The following is a 23,413-nucleotide window of genomic DNA, read 5'->3' as shown; positions in this document are numbered from 1 at the left end:
TGGAAACCAGAGCATCTGGAACAGCTAGACAAACCTCACATATGATACACACCTGAGTATGTCATCAGTAGTGGTTGAAAATATTTAGCATTTTACATCATCTGTATTATGTAAATGTATTATGTATGAAAACGACTGTCATATATACACCGTACAAATGAAATATTTCCTTTTATATCAAGATATATGTGTTAACTCACTGGTGAGATAGTTCCTCCTACCGATGAGACAACCAATCAACTAATGAGTCACATGGTCTCACCTCTCTCTGAGGGGAAGTGAGGAGGTGCTGATTCCTGTCTGCATCATCAGATCCTAATGTGGACACTGACCTGCCACTGCCAAATATATAAATGTATATATGTATATGGTAGTTAGTATTATAAGATACAGTGTTGGTGCCGAGTGGTTCTTGTTTTAGCGTTTACAAGGCCAGAGATGACAGTATAATTCGGCCGTACTAACAGCACGGTTCTAGAAATGTCTCTTTCACTCTGCAGGGTGCTCAATTTTTGACACTCTAACTCAGACTGAAATATCTTGGGTGCAGATACCCACACCGCCTGGAGGACAAATCTTAATGACTTGGATCCCTGGACCTTTCGCTTGCAGCAGTTGGTTTAATTTAGTCATAGCAAAGCCCACATGAAAGAGCAGTACGGCGTGATAGAGGTAGAGAGGGTCATACTCCAAATCAGAAGAGTGAGGGTCCGATCCCAGCTCCCATCTTACTACCAGTGAGTCCTTTGGGCAAGACAACGTCTTTCTCCCCGCAGCCGTTTCCTTAGTGTTTGATTATGAGTGAATGGGTGAATAATGACGTGTAGTGTAAGCAGGAGATTTTGATGGAGGTGCAAAAAGAAGCCTGACATGACGGCAAAGACACATAGGTCCCCTTTATCGAACGCCGAAAGCTCTCTGCCTCATTAACACTACCATGGAAATTGCCTAATATTTATTATACAGGCCTTTAATGTGTCTTTCATTGCATTGTTTGCTTTTTTCAAACCACTGGCTGAGACCTTTTTTAAATTGTCTGCCTGCGAGGCTGTGAACACACACACACACACACACACACACACACACAGGGATGAAGACAGGAAGACGGACGAGAGCCCGGTTCAAGCAAAATAAACCAGACCTTTCCTTCGTTCTCATGAACATTCGCAAATAAGGCAAGGCAAGGCAAGGCAATTTTATTTGTATAGCGCTTTTCATACACAAGGCAGACTCAAAGTGCTTCACATACAATAAAGTGAAATAAAATGCAGGAATTAAAAGACAATTCAAAACAGCAAATAAAATTATGAATTAAAATCTTATTTAAATTGTTTAATTAAAGGCAGAGGTTAAAAGTGCAATGTAGGTAAAATTTAGCAGAAGGCGAAGCTGAACATAAAAGTTTTCAGTCTTTTTTGAAGCGTTTTAAACGTGGTCAGAGTTGGGGCAAGTCTTAAATCTTCAGGAAGTTTATTCCAGCTGTTTGTTGCGTAGTAACTAAATGATGCTTTCCCATGATATGTATTTACTCTGGGAATCACTAACAGATTGGTATCAGAAGATCTTAGTGATCTTGAAAGCTTATGTAGTGGAAGCATATCAGTGATATACTTTGGCCCTAAACCATGTAGTGATTTATACGTGAGCAGTAGGATTTTGTAATTAATTCTCTGACATACTGGGAGCCAATGTAAGGATTTAAGAATTTGTGTAATGTGCTCACATTTTTTGTTTTTTGTTAGAACTCTAGCAGCAGCGTTCTGAACAAGCTGGAGCTGCCTGACAGTTTTTTTTTGCAAGGAGACCATTACAATAGTCCAGTCTACTAGTTATAAAGGCATGTACAAGTGTTTCTAAGTCTTGAGCTGACATGAGCCCTCTAAGTCGTGCTACATTTTGGAGGTGGTAGTAGGCCGATTTTGTTACTGATTTGATGTGACTCTCCAAGTGTAAATCTGAATCCATAATAACCCCCAGATTTCTGTCTTTATTTGATGTTTTCAGGGACAGGGAGTGAAGGTGTTGGGTTACTTTAAACCTTTCTTTTTTAGCACCAAATACAATGATCTCAGTTTTGTCTTCATTTAGTTGTAGGAAATTTTGACACATCCAGTCTTTGATTTGCTCAATGCACTGGCACAGAAGATCTATGGGGCGATAGTCGTGGTGATAGCGCTACATAGATTTGGGTGTCATCAGCGTAGCAATGGTGGTCAATTTTATTTCTTTGCATGATTTGTCCTAGTGGGAGCATGTAGATGTTGAATAAAGTCGGCCCTAAGATCGAACCTTGGGGGACTCCACACATTACGTCGGTTGTTTCTGATACGAAGTCACCAATGGAAACAAAATAGTTCCTGTCTTGTAGATATGACCTGAACCAGCTTAAGACTGTGCCTGAGAGCCCCACACAGTTTTCCAACCTGTCCAAAAGTATTGAGTGGTCGACAGTATCAAATGCAGCACTGAGGTCTAATAGCATTAATATTAAAGTTTTGCCAGGGCCTGTGTTATGACGGATGTCATTTACAACTTTAATAAGGGCCGTCTCGGTGCTATGAAGAGGTAGTCTACTAGTTATAAAGGCATGTATAAGTGAGGAGGTTTTATGCAAAGGATGTAAGATGTAGTGATATGTGTGTGTGTGTGTGTGTGTGTGTGTGTGTTGTATGTCAGTTTGTTTAGTACCAGAATAAATGAACAACATGTACTCTTACATAACACAATATTATTTGACCAATCACTGTACACTTGATGATCTCACTCTGTGTCTACTGCAGGCAGTTGCTTGTAAAAAGGAGACATACAAGACGTTACTAAGAATCCACTTAAAACCTTATAATAGAGGAGTTTCATTGGATTTGTTTCTACTGAAGGGATATCGAACCCGAGTTTGAACCCTGGAAATTGCCCAAGAATTTGTATGGCATAAGACAGTTTTGATTTACTGAGTATTAGTATTTATAGGAATAGTTTGGTATTTTTGCCCATAAAATATACATAGATTCATGATTCTGTTTTTGGTATGAATATACAATCTTTATACTGAACCATGTTGCTGGTTCCGTTAACATATTCACCGCACAGACTTGAGAGTGGCATCAATCTTCCCATCTACTCCCTGCAAAATAGCGAAAAACAGTAATTTTCCAAAATGTCAAACATATTCCTTCAATACAAGCTGCACTAAATGCAGAATGCATTTGTCCCTCCTGCGCATCCAGGGACGGATGACACGCCACCGTGTTGGTCTGTTTTGTTTTTTAGTGACTATAAATAAGCGCTGTCCTCTGTTTTCTCTGCCTCACCACCTCTCTGCTGCTTCGTTTCCTTTTTTTACATTTAGAATGTGCACACTGACTCGGATGGGGCAGCGCTGACCGCATTCATCCCACCTCATCAGGCCAATTAAGGAGCTGCAGCGCCGTTGTCCCTCAGCTCCCTCTGATGTGTGGGGGATAATTGGGGTCAAGGTTGGGTTTAAGGCTGCGGCGAGTTGGAGCAGAAAGCCCGAGCTGGGGCTAATCTAATCAGACCACCGTCTAATTGCGTCTTTTAGCGAGCACTTAGATGTATATTGGGGACTGAAATAGCCTCCTATATACCTAGGTTCGGGGCGCCCACACCAGGAGCAAAACATACATCGCTTCCACGTGTGTGACCGCTAATGTGTTTGTGCGTGTCTGTGTGTGAGACTGTTTAAAGTTAAGAGCGATCACCATCCTGCGCCTGCCACCATCAGATCAGAGCCCAGGTGTTCCTGTTAAGGTGTTAATTAGATTAGTACAGATCAAACCAGGGTGGCGTTCGCAGGGGACCAGAGGTGGTTGGGCAACGGTTCCATCAGCTCCTCGTCAGTCACCAACTAGGATGAATTAATCAATAACAGGACTCGCCTGATTGGTTCCTCTGGACTGCATTGCAACCCAGTAAGGAAAGTTAACCAACGAATGTTGCTTTTACTTTGATCAATGAACTTCTCTGTCATGACAGCCGTCATTCTCTTCATTCATTCTGTTTTAACCAAACAGATTCAGCAAACTAACAACAACAAAAAGTAACAAGTAAAAAGCAACTGTTACATTATTGGACGATAAAGTACAGCCTCTCGTACCTTATTGCTTAAAAAAAGAAAGCACATTCTTTTTTTTTCCTTCCGCGGATCACATATCTGAAATGAATTGAATCCACTTTCACCAACTGACATATTGGTGTCAGCAAGTTTTGCCAGAGCCTGTGTTATGACGGATGTCATTTACAACTTTAATAAGGGCCGTCTCGGTGCTATGAAGAGGTCGAAATCCTGACTGGAAATTGTCGTGGTAGCCAGTTGAAGCCAGGAAGTGATTAAGTTGTTGTAGGACAACTTTCTCAATTATTTTACTTATGAAAGGTACATTTGAAATTGGTCTGTAGTTGTTGATAATAGAGGCATCTAGGCTCTGCTTTTTTAGGAGAGGTTTAATAACTGCAGTTTTGAAAGCTTTTGGGAAATGCCCTGTCTGAATAGAGTTATTAACTATTTGCAATACGTCTGTTGCTAGGCAGTCAACAACATTCTTAAAGAAGTTGGTAGGTAGAGCATCAAGACAGCAGGTGGATGGTTTTAAATCCAAATCCTAGAATTTAAGACACACACACACACACACACACACACACACACACACGCACACGCACACGCACACGCACACGCACACCCACACACACGGTTCTTGAAATCGTTCCTCTTTTCGACAGAGATCTCTAGCCAACCGGGCCACCGTATCAGCCGGGGTGAGCGCCGTGCGCATCTCACAGCTAGTGAAGCAATCACGCAAGCCCCGGATTCATCCGTGACACCCGTTAGCCCCCCCCCCCCCCCCCCCCCCCCGAGACGGACCGGCCCTGACAGCGCCCTGCTGCCCTGCGCCTGGTGCTACACCCATCACCGCTAACGTCTTTATCGGCGGGACAGATGGATTTCAGGCAGAGCGCGTTCTCCCGTTCGTAGCAGAGGAAAATAGCAGCCTGTGTACCTCTGTAGGCTGACATTACTCTCTCTTAGGGGGGGTACCAGACTTTGTTTCTAAGCTTGGAATGGCAAAACAACTTATGCAGTTATATAAAAAACTGTCAGGGCCATTTTAAAAGGGGTCCTTTGACCTCCCACCGTAAGATCCAGCTTAACAATGGGCTCGTAGCACACGGAGGTTTTCCTTTTACACACGTAGATTCGCTTCATGTGAATGAAATGTCTTGCAGCCGTTTGCCTGCTGTGGACCTGTGTTACCGTTGCTTGTTCGACATACAGTTTATTTCAATGTTTCTGCTTGCTGGCATCTCTAAACTGTGCATGAATGGCATAAATTGTGTATAAATGGCAACATGAGACCTTCAGGCTCCCAGTTAGAAGTCATTGTTGTGAGAGCTTTTTTAAAGAATTAAATTTATTATATTACCTGTGGGGAATATTTGTAACTTTACAATCACAAACTAGAAACCAAGGACATTTAGAAATTCAATTATCTAAAAATGGAAACTCAAAAGAATGATGCAAAATCACGGTACAGATTTTTAAATGGTGTTCCTTTTGTGTTTTAATGTGATATTCAAGTATTTTTGACAACTTTTGAGAATTTATTAAAACTAACTTGCCTAGCTGAATCCGTCCCCCAACTTTATCAATCATTTTCAAAGCATGAAACTAACGCTCCCTTGTTTTATAATTCTTTTACATAAAGTGTAACTGCAGAAACTTCCATGCAGAAAGAGGAATTAGCGAGGAAAGGGAGAGCTGACTCCCTGCAGGCGGATCTGAGGATGTACGCAGAGGCAGCATTAGGAATGTCTGCTTCTATGCATAAAGCCCTGCTTGGTAGGTCCGAGGAAAAACACAGGGACCCTACGTGGGGGATTACGTTTGTTGAATTCATCAATTCATCAAAACCCAGACTGGATTTAATGAATAATAACAGGAAGGAACACATCATTCATTTGCTTGCTCCTTTAGCCATCGCTCTCTCTGTCTCCTTCTATGTTGATTCTTCGCACTCATCTTTTATCCTCCCCTCCATCTTTCTCTGCTTGACTCCTCCGCACAGGCTGGAAGTAGAGCTTTTTCAAAGCTTACACTTCGTCTGCAGGAGGTGGTGTCTTCAGGAAAAGACACGATTTTTCTGACGGAAGGGATTTTGTAAAGTTCTATGAAAAGATTTGAATAATTTAGTTGAGAGCTGCCGAAGCAAACCCTCCCGTGCTGGCATGGCGGCCATCAGAGAGGTCAGAGAAGATTCACGAGTCGGCAGGAAGCAATTTAAACTGCGAGCTTATAGCGCGTCCGAACGCGCTCCGATCCTCCGTGCCGTGAAGCGGACCTCTCCGCTGTGAGAAATGGGAGCATTAACGGGGGGGACGTGAACGCGGTGCTCCCTGCACTGACCTCTGAGCTGAAACATTTCATATATTTGTCGCCGCACCTTACAAGTGCCCCTGACACCCCGATGCATCATGGGAGGGCTGCAGGGTTGGTTTGGTTTGGGCAAATTGGTATGTGCCTGACAACAGCTGCCAGTGTTTCCATTACGAACAACACAAGTCAGTGTTACAACTGTACCTTCAGGGCACACGGAGGCTCTTTTTCTACATGAACTCGTTCTGTCAGAGGGGAGGAGGGAGGAGAGGGGAAACAAAAACAGCTTTGGCAGCAGGTTTTGACAAATCCGTCATGAGTTTGTACAAACGGTCAAAAGGAGCAATTCATTGTGTGCCATTTTAATTTCTAGGTTTTATTTTACCGCCTGACCAGACAAACCATCACCGAATCACAACATATACTCGGCCATTTTCCCTTATGCTTCCTCTCCACCGATACCACCCAGTTACATACATGTCACATGCTCCGTGCAGACATTGCATCTACTCTGCCGACCGGTTGTCACTTCCTGCACAGTTGTTTCACATTAAAAGCGCTCCGGTGAGTCAAAGACAACTGACCGCGTCGTTGACAGCAGCTTAACACAGTTGAAAAGAATGGGGAAAGTGACTATTTTGCAAATAAAACGCAAGAAGTAGAAAGGAATGAAAACTTTTCTCACCAGCGTGCGCGTGAACTCGGGGGCGTGGTCGTTCTTGTCCGTGATGGTGATGGTAGCTGTGGCTGTTCCCGTTAGGCCCACCTCGCTGCCCGCCATGTCCTTGGCCACGATCTCCAACTCATATGTTGTGGTCGGTAGAGTCTGGAAAATAAACACATAGTGAAGTTAATACCTCAAATATACAGAAAGGGCATCGGCGTAAGGTCACAGGCACGACAAAGAAGCAGCTTGAGTACAATTTCTTTAACAGATAAAATTCTGAATGAAGGACAAGTTGGTAGTATCTGCAACACACACACACACACACACACACACACACACACACACAAACCCATGCACACACTAGTCCATGGGCATAATGTGTCCTCATGTTATTTCTAGGGAAAGGTCTGAAATCCACATACCTACACCTACATTAGAATAGATGAGGTAGTCAAAAAGAGAGAAAACAGGGCCCTAAAGCCATGCAGTATGGGCTGGAACGTAAGCATAATACGTGCGGTTTCAGCTGATCCACTTGAAATATTCCAGTGGAGTGAAGATTAATAGACAAAAACTATTTTCCTTTTAAGTAATCTGCAAAAAACTTGGGGCCATTGAGGCATTTAGAGCTTTTGTGGCTTCTAGCTTCTTCACAGATATTATTGTGGTTGATTCGATGTTGGAGATGAAAGAACGTGCACCAATAAAACCCAAACTGCACCCAAGTCTGCTGATTTTACATCCGTACTCAAGTTAGGGAGAGGCATCCGTCCTTGATTGCTAAGTAGCTTTCCAGGAGCATCCAAACTAGAAATGTAATTCATTTAGTGGCCAGGCAGCATTCGTAGTACAACAATTGGAGAACTCCTGCTCCTGAGTAAAGCATCCCTAGGGATCGTATCGGGGATAATCATTTGTACCATGATTTATGCCTAATTGAAATGTTGACCGGTATATAAATAACTGGAGGTTGGGGGCTGTAAACCAACATTTATTCATCTGCTGCAGTGTTTTCTCCCTAGTGGGGGCTGTTGACTGTCACATGCTTATTAAACTTCATTCTTCTGTCTCACAGATGAGGCTTCTGGAGATCTCGACTGCATGGTAGATTCACCTGACACCCCATGGACACCGGCACAGAACAGAGGAGACAAAGCACAAAACTAAATCATCAAAAATGATATTTTATGCAACAGATGAGGACAACAATTTTGATTATTTTCACTCTTGCGTCCTGGTGTTTTGCTGTATTTCCTCCAGCCCTTGTATGGGATCCCTGCTGGCTACCGAGGTTCTCCTCCAGCTGAGCCCGTTTTAATGTAGTTAACTGTTCATGTCTTTGTAGCAGTATTACATGGTTGGATTTAAGCATTAGCATGGAAACAATACTAGTGATGTATTTTTTGTGATTTCATGTCTATTTGTTATGCTTTCACTGACGCCGGCTCATGGCTGGCAGTAATAAAAGGTAAGTCTATAATTATTTTTGGAATATTCATCGTCTTTTACATGTAGCTTTTACATTTCCATCGATGTTTACAACACGCACTAACTACCATAATCGGAGCACATTTCAGTTTCTCTGCCTTATCGTGGCCCTGATCTTCATACCCATGGACAGTCAACCTGATAATTGCAGATGATATTGTTTGCTGACAAAGATGTGCAACCTGACATAAAACCAATACAGAAATTCTCTGTTCTGCTCAGTGTCAAACTGAGCGTCTGTGTCAGTTGTCACGTTTGTGCGTGTTCCACATTTGCCTCATCAAAAATAGCGCTCTAATGCAGGGGATCAAACGATCGATAGGCAGACATCTTTAGGACATTGTTAACTATCACACAACTGAGAAACTAGACTGAAATATGAGGACATATGAGATGCAACATCATGGAAGAAAGTCACAATTCAAAAAGGGCCTTTGAAATACCAATTGAATGCTTTGAACTCTGTTTATACTCCATTCAATCAAGCGCTCCAGGTTAGACTGTGGAAACGCTGAGAGAATAAACAGGTTTTTATATCAGCGGTTTGTGTGGAGACAGGGGGTGTCTCTCAAAACCAGTTCCTGCTCGATCAAACAATGTGCAGGCAGATGGTGCTCCAGGGACCTGAGAGTTTATTAAAATCATGCACACAACATGTGAACACACACACACGGTGATTGTAAAACACACACGCACCTGCAGACAGAGGTACACGTTTCCCCTGCAGCTGCAGACTCTGGAATACCTGCAGTCTCAGTGGCGTCTAAACGCCTCCTCTTGCGACTGACAATGTCTTAATCAGTATTTCCTGAGTCTCAACTCAATTATAAACTGCCTGGAACTACCTGGCCAAGAAGATTGGTTGATATTAACTAGAGACAGTTACAACAACTGGGTATTTTCCCTCCAGCCGTGAGAAAACGTCTACTGGAAAAGTGTTGATTGAGATATTCACCAAAGTACAAACCCCTTTATTCAGCTTGTTGTTAATTTGTCTGGAAATACTTGATTAAACTTTTGGTTGCTGCAAAAGTGTTAAAGAAAAAATTACTCCATTTCTTCCTTGAGTCAAAATAGACAACATCTACAGTATATTCCCTCCATACAGTAGGCCTGTGTATCTTTTTTGTGTTTTTATGTATTTTTCAGAGGACCAAATAAGTACACTTGATGAAGTGATACCTGCAGTAATCTGCAGGTATCACTTCATCAAGGATATTTGTAATATCATCATGATGTTTGCTTGTTTTATAAAAAAGTTGTATTCAAATGAATAGTTTCAAGCAAGTCATAAGTTATTGAACAGTTAAATACTTTTAACATCTTTGTATCTTTGTTGCGTGTTTGCAAGATTTACTTTAAGCCTCTGTGAAAAGTGTACTTATATTAGAAACATCAGCACTTTGAGCTAAACACTAATACCAGCACGCCAACGTAATCACAGTAAAAATACCTACATGCACCGTCTTTCTTTATTTAGCATAACCTTTGTCTACTCAAAGCCACTTGCTTCATTAAAGACGGCGGGGACCTTCAGAGGAAACGTAGGTGGATGTCACCCTGAGATGAAGCACCGCGTCCATTTGACAAGTAGCTTTGCTTTCTTTCCGACTGGATACGTTTCACGGAAAGCAAAAGTAAACAGGAGAAAAAGAAAAAAAAAGTGATTTCATTGAGCGATGGAGTTTGTGAAAGGTGACGAGTGCGCTGTACAAACAGCCAATTGGGTCGAGTGCAGCATATGATGTGGCATGCCTTGTTTATGACACATCTGATCCGAGGAGGACATTTGATACCTTAGCATCGGGCTCTGAAAGGATTCCACAGAGCCCTTTAGTTTAGGGCTGATCCGGAGTCTCTGAATAGGTGTGATATTATAAAGTTGCCATAGAGATTTGGGTTCTCTCCTCTGGCTTTTCACTCGTGCTCACTCTCAGCACCAAACTACCAGCTATTGCTCGGGGCCCCTTTTCAAAAAATGAAGACCGAGTTATATAATAATCCATTACTGACAGTAATTCTGCGAGAGCAACCTTATTCCTCTCACCTTTATGCCATCATCATCTTAATTCTTCCTCTTCCCTTTTTCTTCTTCATGTGGAGATGCTACTTTTCAAGATGTGAGGTTGACCATCCATTCATGAATATCTGATATTGTATTTTTTGTGAATTATGTACCAAATTTCATGATAATCTTGTTGAGATGTTTCACTCAAAACCAAAATCTAGGATTCCTCCTCTGAAGTCTGTTGAAAATCCATTCAGTCATTACTGAGATATCCAGCAGGCTGAAAACCAACCGACCCTTAGTAACCCTCATATAACTACTCATTTTTTTCATTCTACCTCTCGGGTGTGAAATAAACCTTTTGCAAGATGCCCAGAACTTGCAGTGGAACACGTTGCTGGACAGCAGACAGCTCGTTACATGTGCAGTGGAACCAGTTTACAGAAGCACACCTCAAGCTGCTATCACAACATTGTCATACCAGTAGGGGGGCTTCGTGGCTCCAGTCCAGCAGACCTAGCAACCTACACAGTTATCTGTTTCCTTCATCGGCCTCTTAGGCGTGCTTAGCGTTCACCCGGAGAGGAGAGCAAGAGACACATGGGGGGAGGCAGTGGGAGAGGAACACTTTCATACCAGTGCTTCGTTTGATTGAATCTGAAGTCCTCAAGGTTCATCTGGTATAGAAAGGATGTTTTGTTGCAGTGATTGCACAACACTAAGCATTGACTTGGCACCTTGCTTACAATTGAACTAAAGAAAAATATAAGATGGAAAATGAATGACAGATCAATCATTTTCAAAGATGAAAAGGGGTCGTCAACTGTGAAACTCCCAAATGTCCCTGATATAAAAAAAAAATGACCATGCATATCTAAAGGGATTCAAGGATTTCAAGTACCAGTGGTGAGAGATGGTTTTGACCTGTTATTGAAAGGGCTCAATACTGGTACGTTTTGGTGTCGTATTATCAGACAGCATTGCAAAAGCTGTAGAAGGGCACTGTTTAAATTTAGCGCAAGCCTAAAACTTAACGAGTAAATAAATGAAGGCAAAGCAGGAGTAGTCCTTTATACGCCCCACATTCATCTTCTGTGATTAATGGACACAGCAGTAATATATTTTGTACATAAAAAGCTACTGTTCCGAAGATTAAATATGTAAATCGCCAAGATCCATACTGCATTAGGCATAATTTCAAGGATTTGACAGAAGTGCAATTTGTAATATTCATCCAGAAAAAGAACAGACAAGTTAATCATCTTGAATTCCATTTAAATTGTGTTGATCATTGCTGTTAAACTACCAAAAGCTACAAATCCTTCAGGGCAGATTCTGCTGTAGCCGTTCAGCGGGATTTATCCCGTCCAGTCACTGTCCAGTAATCAGTGCAGTGACACAAACATGCGGCTTTGTGGCTTTTGCCAGTCACACTTTATGAGATAAAAAGATCATACAATCTCTGCACAGCAACAATACCAAAGCAACACATTATATTTCAGCACAATCATTTTAAAGCATGAGCTGCACTCAAAGCAGTGAAGCTCACTCTTGAATAAGCTCCTTGAGCAACACGGGTGAGAGGCTTGAAAACGCAAAACTGGCTCCACTTTCCAACCTGGAGTTGGAAAAGGACATCTTGGGGTAATTTTGCATCACTCTGCTTCAATTTTCTTCACTCAGGATGCATGGAGATGGTTCTTGTTCGTGCACTATACGTTGCTGTGTAATGAGAGAATTAAAGTGAGAAATTGGTGAACTGCTCTTTTAATATATGGGCCGTTGAAAACAAATTTGTGGAACCATCAGAAAGTAATCCTGGTTTGAATTTCGGTGCGACGTTTCAATCCCTAGTTTCCCATCTGGCAGTGTTTTTAGGAAAACATGGTTCTAAATGAAAACTAGTTATTCTTTTTCTAATAAACACTGCAAATGCTGTAGAGTATGAGGTAGCATAGTGTAGTATGAGTAAAGTAGAGTATGAGATAGTATAGTATGAGTAAAGTGTGAGGTGGGGATTTCTTCAGTGATGTTTTTTATGTTTCCGGATTTTTGTTGTGCTGAAAAAGATTTTAAAAAGTGTTTGGCTGATTAGTGGAGCTGTTTTAAGGTCCTCTTCAGGCAAATACTTTATGGAATATTTTAAATCTAATTGCATCATTGATGAGACTTAAAGCAAAGCATAGTTTACAGTGTTTTCCTCCAGTGGTTTATACTGCAGCTCAACTAGATCGAAGCAGCCACAAGACACATAATCACACAACATTGACAACAAATGCCTTTAATTAGCCACCAGGATTACTTTTTATCTACCTTACTTGTACAACACAGTGGAACTGACAAGTGCACGTGTCGACCATGCCAGCTCTTCTGCATAGAGAACTAAATGAATAGTTCAAATCATTTACTGCAGAGAAACTCTACAAAACGGAGAGGACCAACTTGCATTCAAGTCCTAATTTTCCACCACAGCGGATTCTCAAAAACAGATGTTAAGTGTGCTGTGCAGTTCCTCTGTCATCTGATTCAACAGGATTTGATTTAACAGGATTTCATCGTTTCCTTTTCTGTTTGCACTCTTTGAACACAAGCTTTTTCCAGGTCCGAGTTGGTTATTATTTCATTCAGAAGACGGATGCCATCGGATTTTCTTTGGCCATTTAGTTAGTTTGAATCTGTAGCGTTAGACATTCCTGCAGCAGTCTATCGTTATCACAGTCGCCAACGTGGTCAGTTAATACGTCCCAGTATTACTATTCTCGGGAGGAAAAAAGACAGACCGCCATCATCTCTTTGGTCTGAGAACTCGCACTGACCGGTATTATTTCGCGCTTATTTTCATCAGTATCCAGGTGCACGCAGGCACACGTGTCATAATGTGACGTCATTACGATTGCTACTTGACATGGCTTTGGACTCATATAAGCTCAACATAATCTAACACCAACATTAAGTACGCTGAGCCAACATCCAGACCCACTGCAAAGGGTCCGCGTTGGCTCTGAGATACAGGGATGTTTATTGAGATGGTGCAGCTTCCTGATAAAATTCTCCATCTCCTCCAAACAATTCCTAAAAAAATTGCTACCCCTGGAAACCCTGACGTGTTAATCCCACATACAGCGTATATGTCTCAGCTCAGGATACAATTTCCTCTTATTAGTATCCTGCGACAAACAGTAAACAGAATGCAATAGACTGGCAACCTGTCGGGAGTATTTTCCTGCCTGAGCCCCAATGTTTGCTGGGGCGGCTTTAAGTTCTTCAACACCCTGACAAGGACAAAGCTGGTGTGGAGAAGAGCTAAATGGATAGTTTCAGGGATTAAACAGAGTAGGAGGAATCATCCAGAAACATATGGCATACAGCAATGTTTTTTTTCATATTGACCAAAAAATTGTGGATTGAAATAACTTGGATGATTTCCCATTTTGCCAACAGGTTGCTGAGGCAAGGCAAGGCAATTTTATTTGTATAGCGCTTTTCATACACAAGGCAGACTCAAAGTGCTTCACATACAATAAAGTGAAATAAAATGCAGGAATTAAAAGACAATTCAAAACAGCAAATAAAATTATAAATTAAAATCTTATTTAAATTGTTTAATTAAAGGCAGAGGTTAAAAGTCCAATGTAGGTAAAATTTAGCAGAAGGCGAAGCTGAACATAAAAGTTTTCAGTCTTTTTTGAAGCGTTTTAAACGTGGTCAGAGTTGGGGCAAGTCTTAAATCTTCAGGAAGTTTATTCCAGCTGTTTGTTGCGTAGTAACTAAATGATGCTTTCCCATGATATGTATTTACTCTGGGAATCACTAACAGATTGGTATCAGAAGATCTTAGTGATCTTGAAGGCTTATGTAGTGGAAGCATATCAGTGATATACTTTGGCCCTAAACCATGTAGTGATTTATACGTGAGCAGTAGGATTTTGTAATTAATTCTGTGACATACTGGGAGCCAATGTAAGGATTTAAGAATTTGTGTAATGTGCTCACATTTTTTGTTTTTTGTTAGAACTCTAGCAGCAGCGTTCTGAACAAGCTGGAGCTGCCTGACAGTTTTTTTTTGCAAGGAGACCATTACAATAGTCCAGTCTACTAGTTATAAAGGCATGTACAAGTGTTTCTAAGTCTTGAGCTGACATGAGCCCTCTAAGTCGTGCTACATTTTGGAGGTGGTAGTAGGCCGATTTTGTTACTGATTTGATGTGACTCTCCAAGTGTAAATCTGAATCCATAATAACCCCCAGATTTCTGTCTTTATTAGATTTTTTCAGGGACAGGGAGTGAAGGTGTTGGGTTACTTTAAACCTTTCTTTTTTAGCACCAAATACAATGATCTCAGTTTTGTCTTCATTTAGTTGTAGGAAATTTTGACACATCCAGTCTTTGATTTGCTCAATGCACTGGCACAGAAGATCTATGGGGCGATAGTCGTGGTGATAGCGCTACATAGATTTGGGTGTCATCAGCGTAGCAATGGTGGTCAATTTTATTTCTTTGCATGATTTGTCCTAGTGGGAGCATGTAGATGTTGAATAAAGTCGGCCCTAAGATCGAACCTTAGGGGACTCCACACATTACGTCGGTTGTTTCTGATACGAAGTCACCAATGGAAACAAAATAGTTCCTGTCTTGTAGATATGACCTGAACCAGCTTAAGACTGTGCCTGAGAGCCCCACACAGTTTTCTAACCTGTCCAAAAGTATTGAGTGGTCGACAGTATCAAATGCAGCACTGAGGTCTAATAGCATTAATATTAAAGTTTTGCCAGAGCCTGTGTTATGACGGATGTCATTTACAACTTTAATAAGGGCCGTCTCGGTGCTATGAAGAGGTAGTCTTCTAGTTATAAAGGCATGTACAAGTGAGGAGGTTTTATGCAAAGGATGTAAGATGTAGTGATATGTGTGTGTGTGTGTGTGTGTGTGTGTGTGTGTGTGTGTGTGTGTGTTGCATGTCAGTTTGTTTAGTACCAGAATAAATGAACAACATGTACTCTTACATAACACAATATTATTTGACCAATCACTGTACACTTGATGATCTCACTCTGTGTCTACTGCAGGCAGTTGCTTGTAAAAAGGACACATACAAGACGTTACTAAGAATCCACTTAAAACCTTATAATACAGGAGTTTCATTGGATTTGTTTCTACTGAAGGGATATCGAACCCGAGTTTGAACCCTGGAAATTGCCCAAGAATTTGTATGGCATAAGACAGTTTTGATTTACTGAATATTAGTATTTATAGGAATAGTTTGGTATTTTTGCCCATAAAATATACATAGATTCATGATTCTGTTTTTGGTATGAATATACAATCTTTATACTGAACCATGTTGCTGGTTCCGTTAACATATTCACCGCACAGACTTGAGAGTGGCATCAATCTTCCCATCTACTCCCTGCAAAATAGCGAAAAACAGTAATTTTCCAAAATGTCAAACATATTCCTTCAATACAAGCTGCACTAAATGCAGAATGCATTTGTCCCTCCTGCGCATCCAGGGACGGATGACACGCCACCGTGTTGGTCTGTTTTGTTTTTTAGTGACTATAAATAAGCGCTGTCCTCTGTTTTCTCTGCCTCACCACCTCTCTGCTGCTTCGTTTCCTTTTTTTACATTTAGAATGTGCACACTGACTCGGATGGGGCAGCGCTGACCGCATTCATCCCACCTCATCAGGCCAATTAAGGAGCTGCAGCGCCGTTGTCCCTCAGCTCCCTCTGATGTGTGGGGGATAATTGGGGTCAAGGTTGGGTTTAAGGCTGCGGCGAGTTGGAGCAGAAAGCCCGAGCTGGGGCTAATCTAATCAGACCACCGTCTAATTGCGTCTTTTAGCGAGCACTTAGATGTATATTGGGGACTGAAATAGCCTCCTATATACCTAGGTTCGGGGCGCCCACACCAGGAGCAAAACATACATCGCTTCCACGTGTGTGACCGCTAATGTGTTTGTGCGTGTCTGTGTGTGAGACTGTTTAAAGTTAAGAGCGATCACCATCCTGCGCCTGCCACCATCAGATCAGAGCCCAGGTGTTCCTGTTAAGGTGTTAATTAGATTAGTACAGATCAAACCAGGGTGGCGTTCGCAGGGGACCAGAGGTGGTTGGGCAACGGTTCCATCAGCTCCTCGTCAGTCACCAACTAGGATGAATTAATCAATAACAGGACTCGCCTGATTGGTTCCTCTGGACTGCATTGCAACCCAGTAAGGAAAGTTAACCAACGAATGTTGCTTTTACTTTGATCAATGAACTTCTCTGTCATGACAGCCGTCATTCTCTTCATTCATTCTGTTTTAACCAAACAGATTCAGCAAACTAACAACAACAAAAAGTAACAAGTAAAAAGCAACTGTTACATTATTGGACGATAAAGTACAGCCTCTCGTACCTTATTGCTTAAAAAAAGAAAGCACATTCTTTTTTTTTCCTTCCGCGGATCACATATCTGAAATGAATTGAATCCACTTTCAACAAGTACAGTAACAACAGCAGGAAGAGCTGTACTGAGGTTTTGCATGCAGAACTTACTCTATGGACATGTTTTAAGTGAGCCTGTTAAAATACATGTTAAGAAATAACACAGAGAACGGTACACGCACACACACACACACACACACACACACACACACACACACACACACACACACACAAAGAGTTTATCTCAGCGGGTTGCCTTTTCCTCCATCCGAGTCCAGAAACATTTCACAGACAAAGCCAGTGGAGTGTTCCTGTGTTCCCACAGAGCCATATGGGACTGAGGACCAGGAACACGAAGAAACAAAATTACTAACGCACATCAATTCCACATCAAGTAGCAGCTACTGATGTGGAATTGCTATTCCCTGAACAACAGGGAATGACAACAGATGTTTGCTAAAATGTTTTTCCTTATTCACCAACTTGGAGTGGAATTACGCTGTGGAGAGATGCTTTATTTTAAAGAAACACTGTGATCATACAATAAATACCTCCTGCTTCTTTTTTATCTACATTTTTCTCTTACTTCCTCATTGACAGCCAAACCATCAAATATCATAGCTACTACACACGAGATACACACCGCAAATCCGACCATTCCACATATCTCTTCTTTTTTATAACAACCCTACTGTGGATCCAGATTCCCACAGAGGAGCAAAGCTGACGCAATAAGCGTACAGTAAACACCTTGGTGAATGTGACCAACATCTACCTCCATATGCAGAGGTGCATGTACTTAAGTAGAAATTTTGGGTATCTATACTTTACTGGAGTATTTATTTTTCAGACGACTTTTTACTTCTACTCCTTACATTTTCACGCAAATATCTGTACTTTCTACTCCTTACACTTTAAAAACAGCCTCGTTGCTTCTGGCTTGTCGCATTTCAAAAACACAAACACAAAACCCCATCTAGATAAATGGTGACAGTGAATGTGATTGTGTTTGGATGAGAAGTATAAACATTTAGCATCCAGACACCCGATTGGTTTTCTCCGCGATGCGCCGGCAAATTGGAGCGACACCAGGTGGGAAAAGTGGTCGGTGGAACGTTGGTATTTATCGACATGGTAAATAAATTTACCTCTTCTTCCTCCTCTTCCTCACGCAGATTCCATGTAACGTTAAATGAGTATCTTCATGACCGTGGGTTTGTCCTAAATGTTTTTTCTAACTTTATTGAGAGTTTGGCACAACTCAGCGACTTGCAAGCAGCGTATTAAATAAAGTGATGTGTGTCTTAATGACCCCCACCCCCCCCCCATGACGTAGTGAACCTGGGGGAGACACTGCAGTCTACCTCATCAATGCGAACAACGCGTGTGTGACTCGTGTCACTGGAAAATGGGTTGTGGTTTTGTCTGTTTAAGTCAGATACACGTGTTGTTTTGGTGTTGTGTCTCTGAATGTCGCCATGTTTCCACCATCCCAACGGCAGGTCACGTGATCTGCAGGCACCTTCTGATCACATTCAGTCAGTGTGTTTACATGATGGTATAATTTGAATCTTTGCTTAGTCGGACTATGCTATCTTTCGGGGGCAAGTGCTATTATCCCAATATACATGTGTAGCCTGATTAAAATGATGACAGGACACTAAGATACATGTATTTCTCTTTAATGTGGGTTCTTTATTTCCCCCGACTGCACTCCTGGAGCACAGCCTTAATATGTCAAATTAAGGAGGCACTTGGAACAGTGTACAAATAACAAATAACCAGTTGCTTCGCTTCACTAACTAGAACAGGATGTCATAGAATAGAGCTAACAATTACCTTAAGCTAGAAATGACATGAAGCTAACAGTTACATAAAAAACAACAGTAGTGACCCCTTCCTGTTAAACAGAACAAAGAACATGCACATCGGTCTCATGCTGTTCAAACCCCACACCATTGTCGTTCCTCCAAAAAGTCCCGAAAACAATAAACTCACTCAAGCGCCGGCGCGCACGGCTCCATGCACGTGCAACCTCAACCCACAGCAGCTTGTTACTCCCCTCTAAACAAAGCAGAGGTGCACAACCCAAGAACATACACTCAGTACAGGCAATCAATCACAATTTACATGGTGAGTCAGGTTTATTAATGTGAGAACACTTACGCTGACCCGCTGAACAGGTATTTCCCTAACGCTGTTCCGATGCTAACCGCTAACACTGTATCGTGTTAGTAGCCACTAGGTCCCGCTCTGCAGCTCCAAATCCCACGTGAACTCATGCCAATGTACTTAAAGGGGCAGTACGCCCTCACCCTCTGTGCGGACCATCTAGCAGTCCAAAAACCTCCCTGCCCCCACTTCACCCGGCTACACATGGCAGTGAATAAATCGAATCATTCGCCGAAAGCATGTCATATCCGATACGATATGTGACGCTGTTTTCATTACAACTAGTTGTGATGCAGCCATTTCCGCTTGACCGCTTCACCACTACCAACAACAACCAACAACAACAACATCAACATTACGAGAAAGATGGCGAACGGAGAGCAAGGTGAAGCTACATCCCTCTACTATGTTTGCATGATGTTAATAGGAGTACAGCAATGCGAATGGCGCTATTGGCTGATTTGATAACGGAGAGAAGACGCCGTCGGGATCTCAAGCATGCGCAAAGACGCAAAGTCCAGTTCCTTATCCGATTCACCGTTACATGCCGCAATAGTCTAACTATCAACTGGATCGGATCGAGTTATCCAGGGGTGTTAGTCGGATCGTAGTCGGACCGCACATAGTCGGACAAAGGTGTTTACATGAAACGGATAATCGATTTCAGTCAGACTAAGCCAGTTATTCAAATCCATGTAACCACGCTGAGTGTAACGGACTGACGTGTTGTGTGAGCGAGGTTACACATTAAGAGTTTGTTCTTAGTGGAATTTCTTACATTACTTTTACTTTAAGTAGTTTTGAAACCAGTACTTTTATACTTTTACTTAAGTAAAAAGCTTGAGTTGATACTTCAACTTCTACAGGAGTCTTTTTAAACCCTAGTATCTGTACTTCTACTTGAGTAATGAATGTAAATACTTTTGACACCTCTGTCCATATGAACAATGTTCTCAAAGTTAGACACACATTCGAGGCCCTAACTCTGCCATCTCGAGGAGGCAGAAGGATTGAAGCAAGACTCGACTGATGAGACTGATGAAATGCTGAAACTATGAGCTTACAGTGTGAGCGAATGCAGCCATGATGTGTTTGACAGGTTCATATTAGCGGATTGACAGCCACTGAAACCGAACTTCAAATTGTATTTAAAGGGAGACGCATTTCCTTTGCCAACTTACTACTGTGACTAATCGGGAGAACCTACTGCATGCTTCTGAAGTTAAAATGCTTACGTACACAAACCGGTGCAGTTCTTCATGCTACTCAGGACCGCAGCAATCTACATTCTCATCAAAGAAGAACTTTTGGAGTTGGATGTGTTATCTGTGTTCTAGTTTCCTATGAAAGATTTTAAACATCAGTCCTCTTCATAGCCGTTTATCCTTCGTACAAGGTTCGCGGTACACTGTGGATTTGTTGACAGTCAAATGGAGGGGCTTCCACGAATTAAAAAAACCCCCAATGACACTCACACACCTACGGGCAATTTAAAGAGACCAATTAACCCGACCCCCAGAGCATGTCTCTGGACTGTGTGAGGGAGCCGGAGTAACCGGATAGAACCCACGCAGGCATGCCGAGGGAACATGCAGACTGCATACAGAAAGGCCGCTGGGTGGAATCGAAGGCAGGATTCTCTGGCTAAACCCCCACCGCGCCGCCCCATTCCTACATCCGCTTTAATGGGAATATCTTTCCATTGACTTTTTGTGCAATTGACTGACATGTCTCTGGCACTTTTACATGACTGGCATGTAAAAGTGGGCAACAACCAAAAAAAACCATGCAGCTTTACTGGAATTAATAGGTGACATGTTGACAGTTGAGCTGTCTGATAAATATCCTAATAGTTACAAAACAATATAGAATCTTCATTTTAATTGAACTAATCATCTAAACAAAGCAGCCATTTGTGAAGATACAGTATGTATGTATGTATGTATGTGTGGTTACAATGTGATTGGCTTTTTGTATTATTTTCTATTACTCAGTGCATCTGTAGTTATCAACAATACACCTCCTCAAACTTAATCAGGGTGTATGTGCTTTTCACAATGTTATTCACATTTGTAAAAGACATATTATGCCTATGAATGCGTTTCCAAACCATCATGCAAATGTTGCACACAACATTGGAGCCAATTATATTGTACTTCCATCACAAAAGGCAGAAGCTTTTAATCTAGGGAGCTTGCGGTTTGCTTTTTGTCTTCTCCTCACTACTGAAGCACTCTTCCATCAGGGAGAAAAGGTGGAAGGACCACAAGCTGAGAGCTTGATTCTGTTTCTCCAAGGAGGTTGTTTTCAATACGGGAAAAGAAAAGGGGACTGGCAGAGAGAAGAGTGTATTAATACACACAGAAAATCTATATAGGACAGTGTAAATATACAAATATATATATTAAATACATGAAATGGTACACACACGGGCATTTATAGCATTTTATTCATTTTTGTTTGATTAGTGACAGTTTCCTAAATACCTCCTTATATTCCCATATTCCATATGTCCTCTTCTCCTTCCTCTCCTTCTCTTCACGAGATAACAATGTCCTACTTTTCACTTTTAATTAATTAGTTCAGTCAGGACATTATTTAGTCATTTCTAGAAAATTTATACTAAACATTAACACAAAGTTCTATATACACAATTCAAAATATAAAACACACAAAATACAAAAAAGAACATTTCTATACAAAATAATAGTTAATTTAGTTACTGAATTGACCTGTAAACCTGTTTGGAATAATGTATTTCCTGCAGTTCTTTTCCATGATCGCGTTGCAATGCTTAAATAAATTACATCTACTTAACTTAACTTCTTCTAGTTTAGTAAAAATAACACAATGTCATGGTTATTTTTTATGGCATTTCACAAACACAAAGTTAGCAGTGATATGCCCACTCTTTCCTAACAAATTCTTTGGCGGTAATGATCCTCTCCACAGTAAAAACATTATTTTCTCGGTTTCGCTCATATGAAATGTCCTCATCTCTCAGTGGATTGATATGTTGTCACTGTGGCACTTGGGGGAGGAAATGGAGTGATTCGTCCCCGGCTCCTGCTGCAACGGGGACAGCTTGCTTATAATTGCTGGGAAATGTCACCAGAGTTGATTACCATTGATTTGCACAACTGGAAAGGGAACACAAATAAAAAAGTATAGTTGATGAGTGCATATTTAATGAGGCTCATGCATACTAATGAAGGCATCTAATTCCGCTCTATTTACTCAGGTAAACACATGCAAATTCATGGTGCAAGTCAGCGAAAGCATAGGAAGAAGTTATCCTAATGAATGACACACTGATATAATTGTCATTCCTTCAGCTAGGTGATCAATGTGGATTATGTTGGTTTAGTTCCTCCAGGTCATTTCCACAGTCTACGATGAGTTAAGTTGGCCAATCAGTGAATTATAAGGTTTAAACGTGACACCTAGAAAGCCCTGAGTTTGACTTGTAAGTTAACAGTGTGTGCACCTTACAGAATAAAGAAACAGGTCATGAACGTAAATAATGCCTTGCGCACTGCATAGGTCTCCCCTACGATGACTTTATCCTCATTCAAATTAAAGGTGTCTCTTAGATTTTCTTTTTAATTTCATGTGAGAGGATACGGTTCTTTTGATTGCAGTGAATAAACTAATACATACAAAAAACGAAATAAACAAGAACATAAGAGGAAAAAAAATGTAAATCCAACTCATTAACATTTGCTTGAAGTAGGAGAAATAATTAGACTGGAATAATTCTCTGTACTAAGATGTTTAATTCCACATAGAAGGCCACTAAACTCTTGCCAAGCAGTCATTGTGGTTATAAAACCAGTAAACGATGAGCCGATTAGTAGTTTCAAATCTTGGGAGTAGGTATAAAAATGAAGATCAACTGTTTGCACTGAGACTTCTCTGTCCCAGCTGTTTGGGACTAGGAGAATTTAATGAAACACCTACTTTATTTTCAAATATTTGAAGTTGGGACACATCCTGCTTGGCCTGCAGTGCAAAAGGACACAAACAACGCCGACTGCTAAAAGGACATATATGATTTTGGTCATGCCTAGAATTTGGCCATGAGTATTTAACACCCTATTAGCAAAATGATGAGTTACATACATAATCAATGTTACAGTGCTTAGTAGTTTCAGGCTTCTAATAATGTTGGACACACACTTGAAGGTGTAATTTGACATACAGAGCCCCAGTTTGCCGTCCATTTCTTTGATAATTTAGTCCCTTCAAGCACAACGTTTTC

At 41.3% G+C, this 23,413-nt stretch overlaps 1 protein-coding gene across 1 annotated transcript in view; it reads right to left on the bottom strand.

Annotated features, from left to right (window-relative positions):
* The window catches only part of LOC120812490 (cadherin-13-like), a 150,256-nt gene that overhangs the window by 67,321 nt on the left and 59,522 nt on the right, over positions 1-23,413 (bottom strand). The window contains exon 5 of the mRNA XM_078097984.1: positions 7,074-7,214. Within this exon, the coding sequence (XP_077954110.1) occupies positions 7,074-7,214 (141 nt within the window). The remainder of the gene's footprint in view (positions 1-7,073; positions 7,215-23,413) is intronic.

This window comes from Gasterosteus aculeatus, chromosome Y, assembly GCF_964276395.1.
Source record: "Gasterosteus aculeatus chromosome Y, fGasAcu3.hap1.1, whole genome shotgun sequence".
NCBI lineage: Eukaryota > Metazoa > Chordata > Actinopteri > Perciformes > Gasterosteidae > Gasterosteus > Gasterosteus aculeatus.
This window is presented reverse-complemented; position numbering and strand designations above follow the sequence as displayed.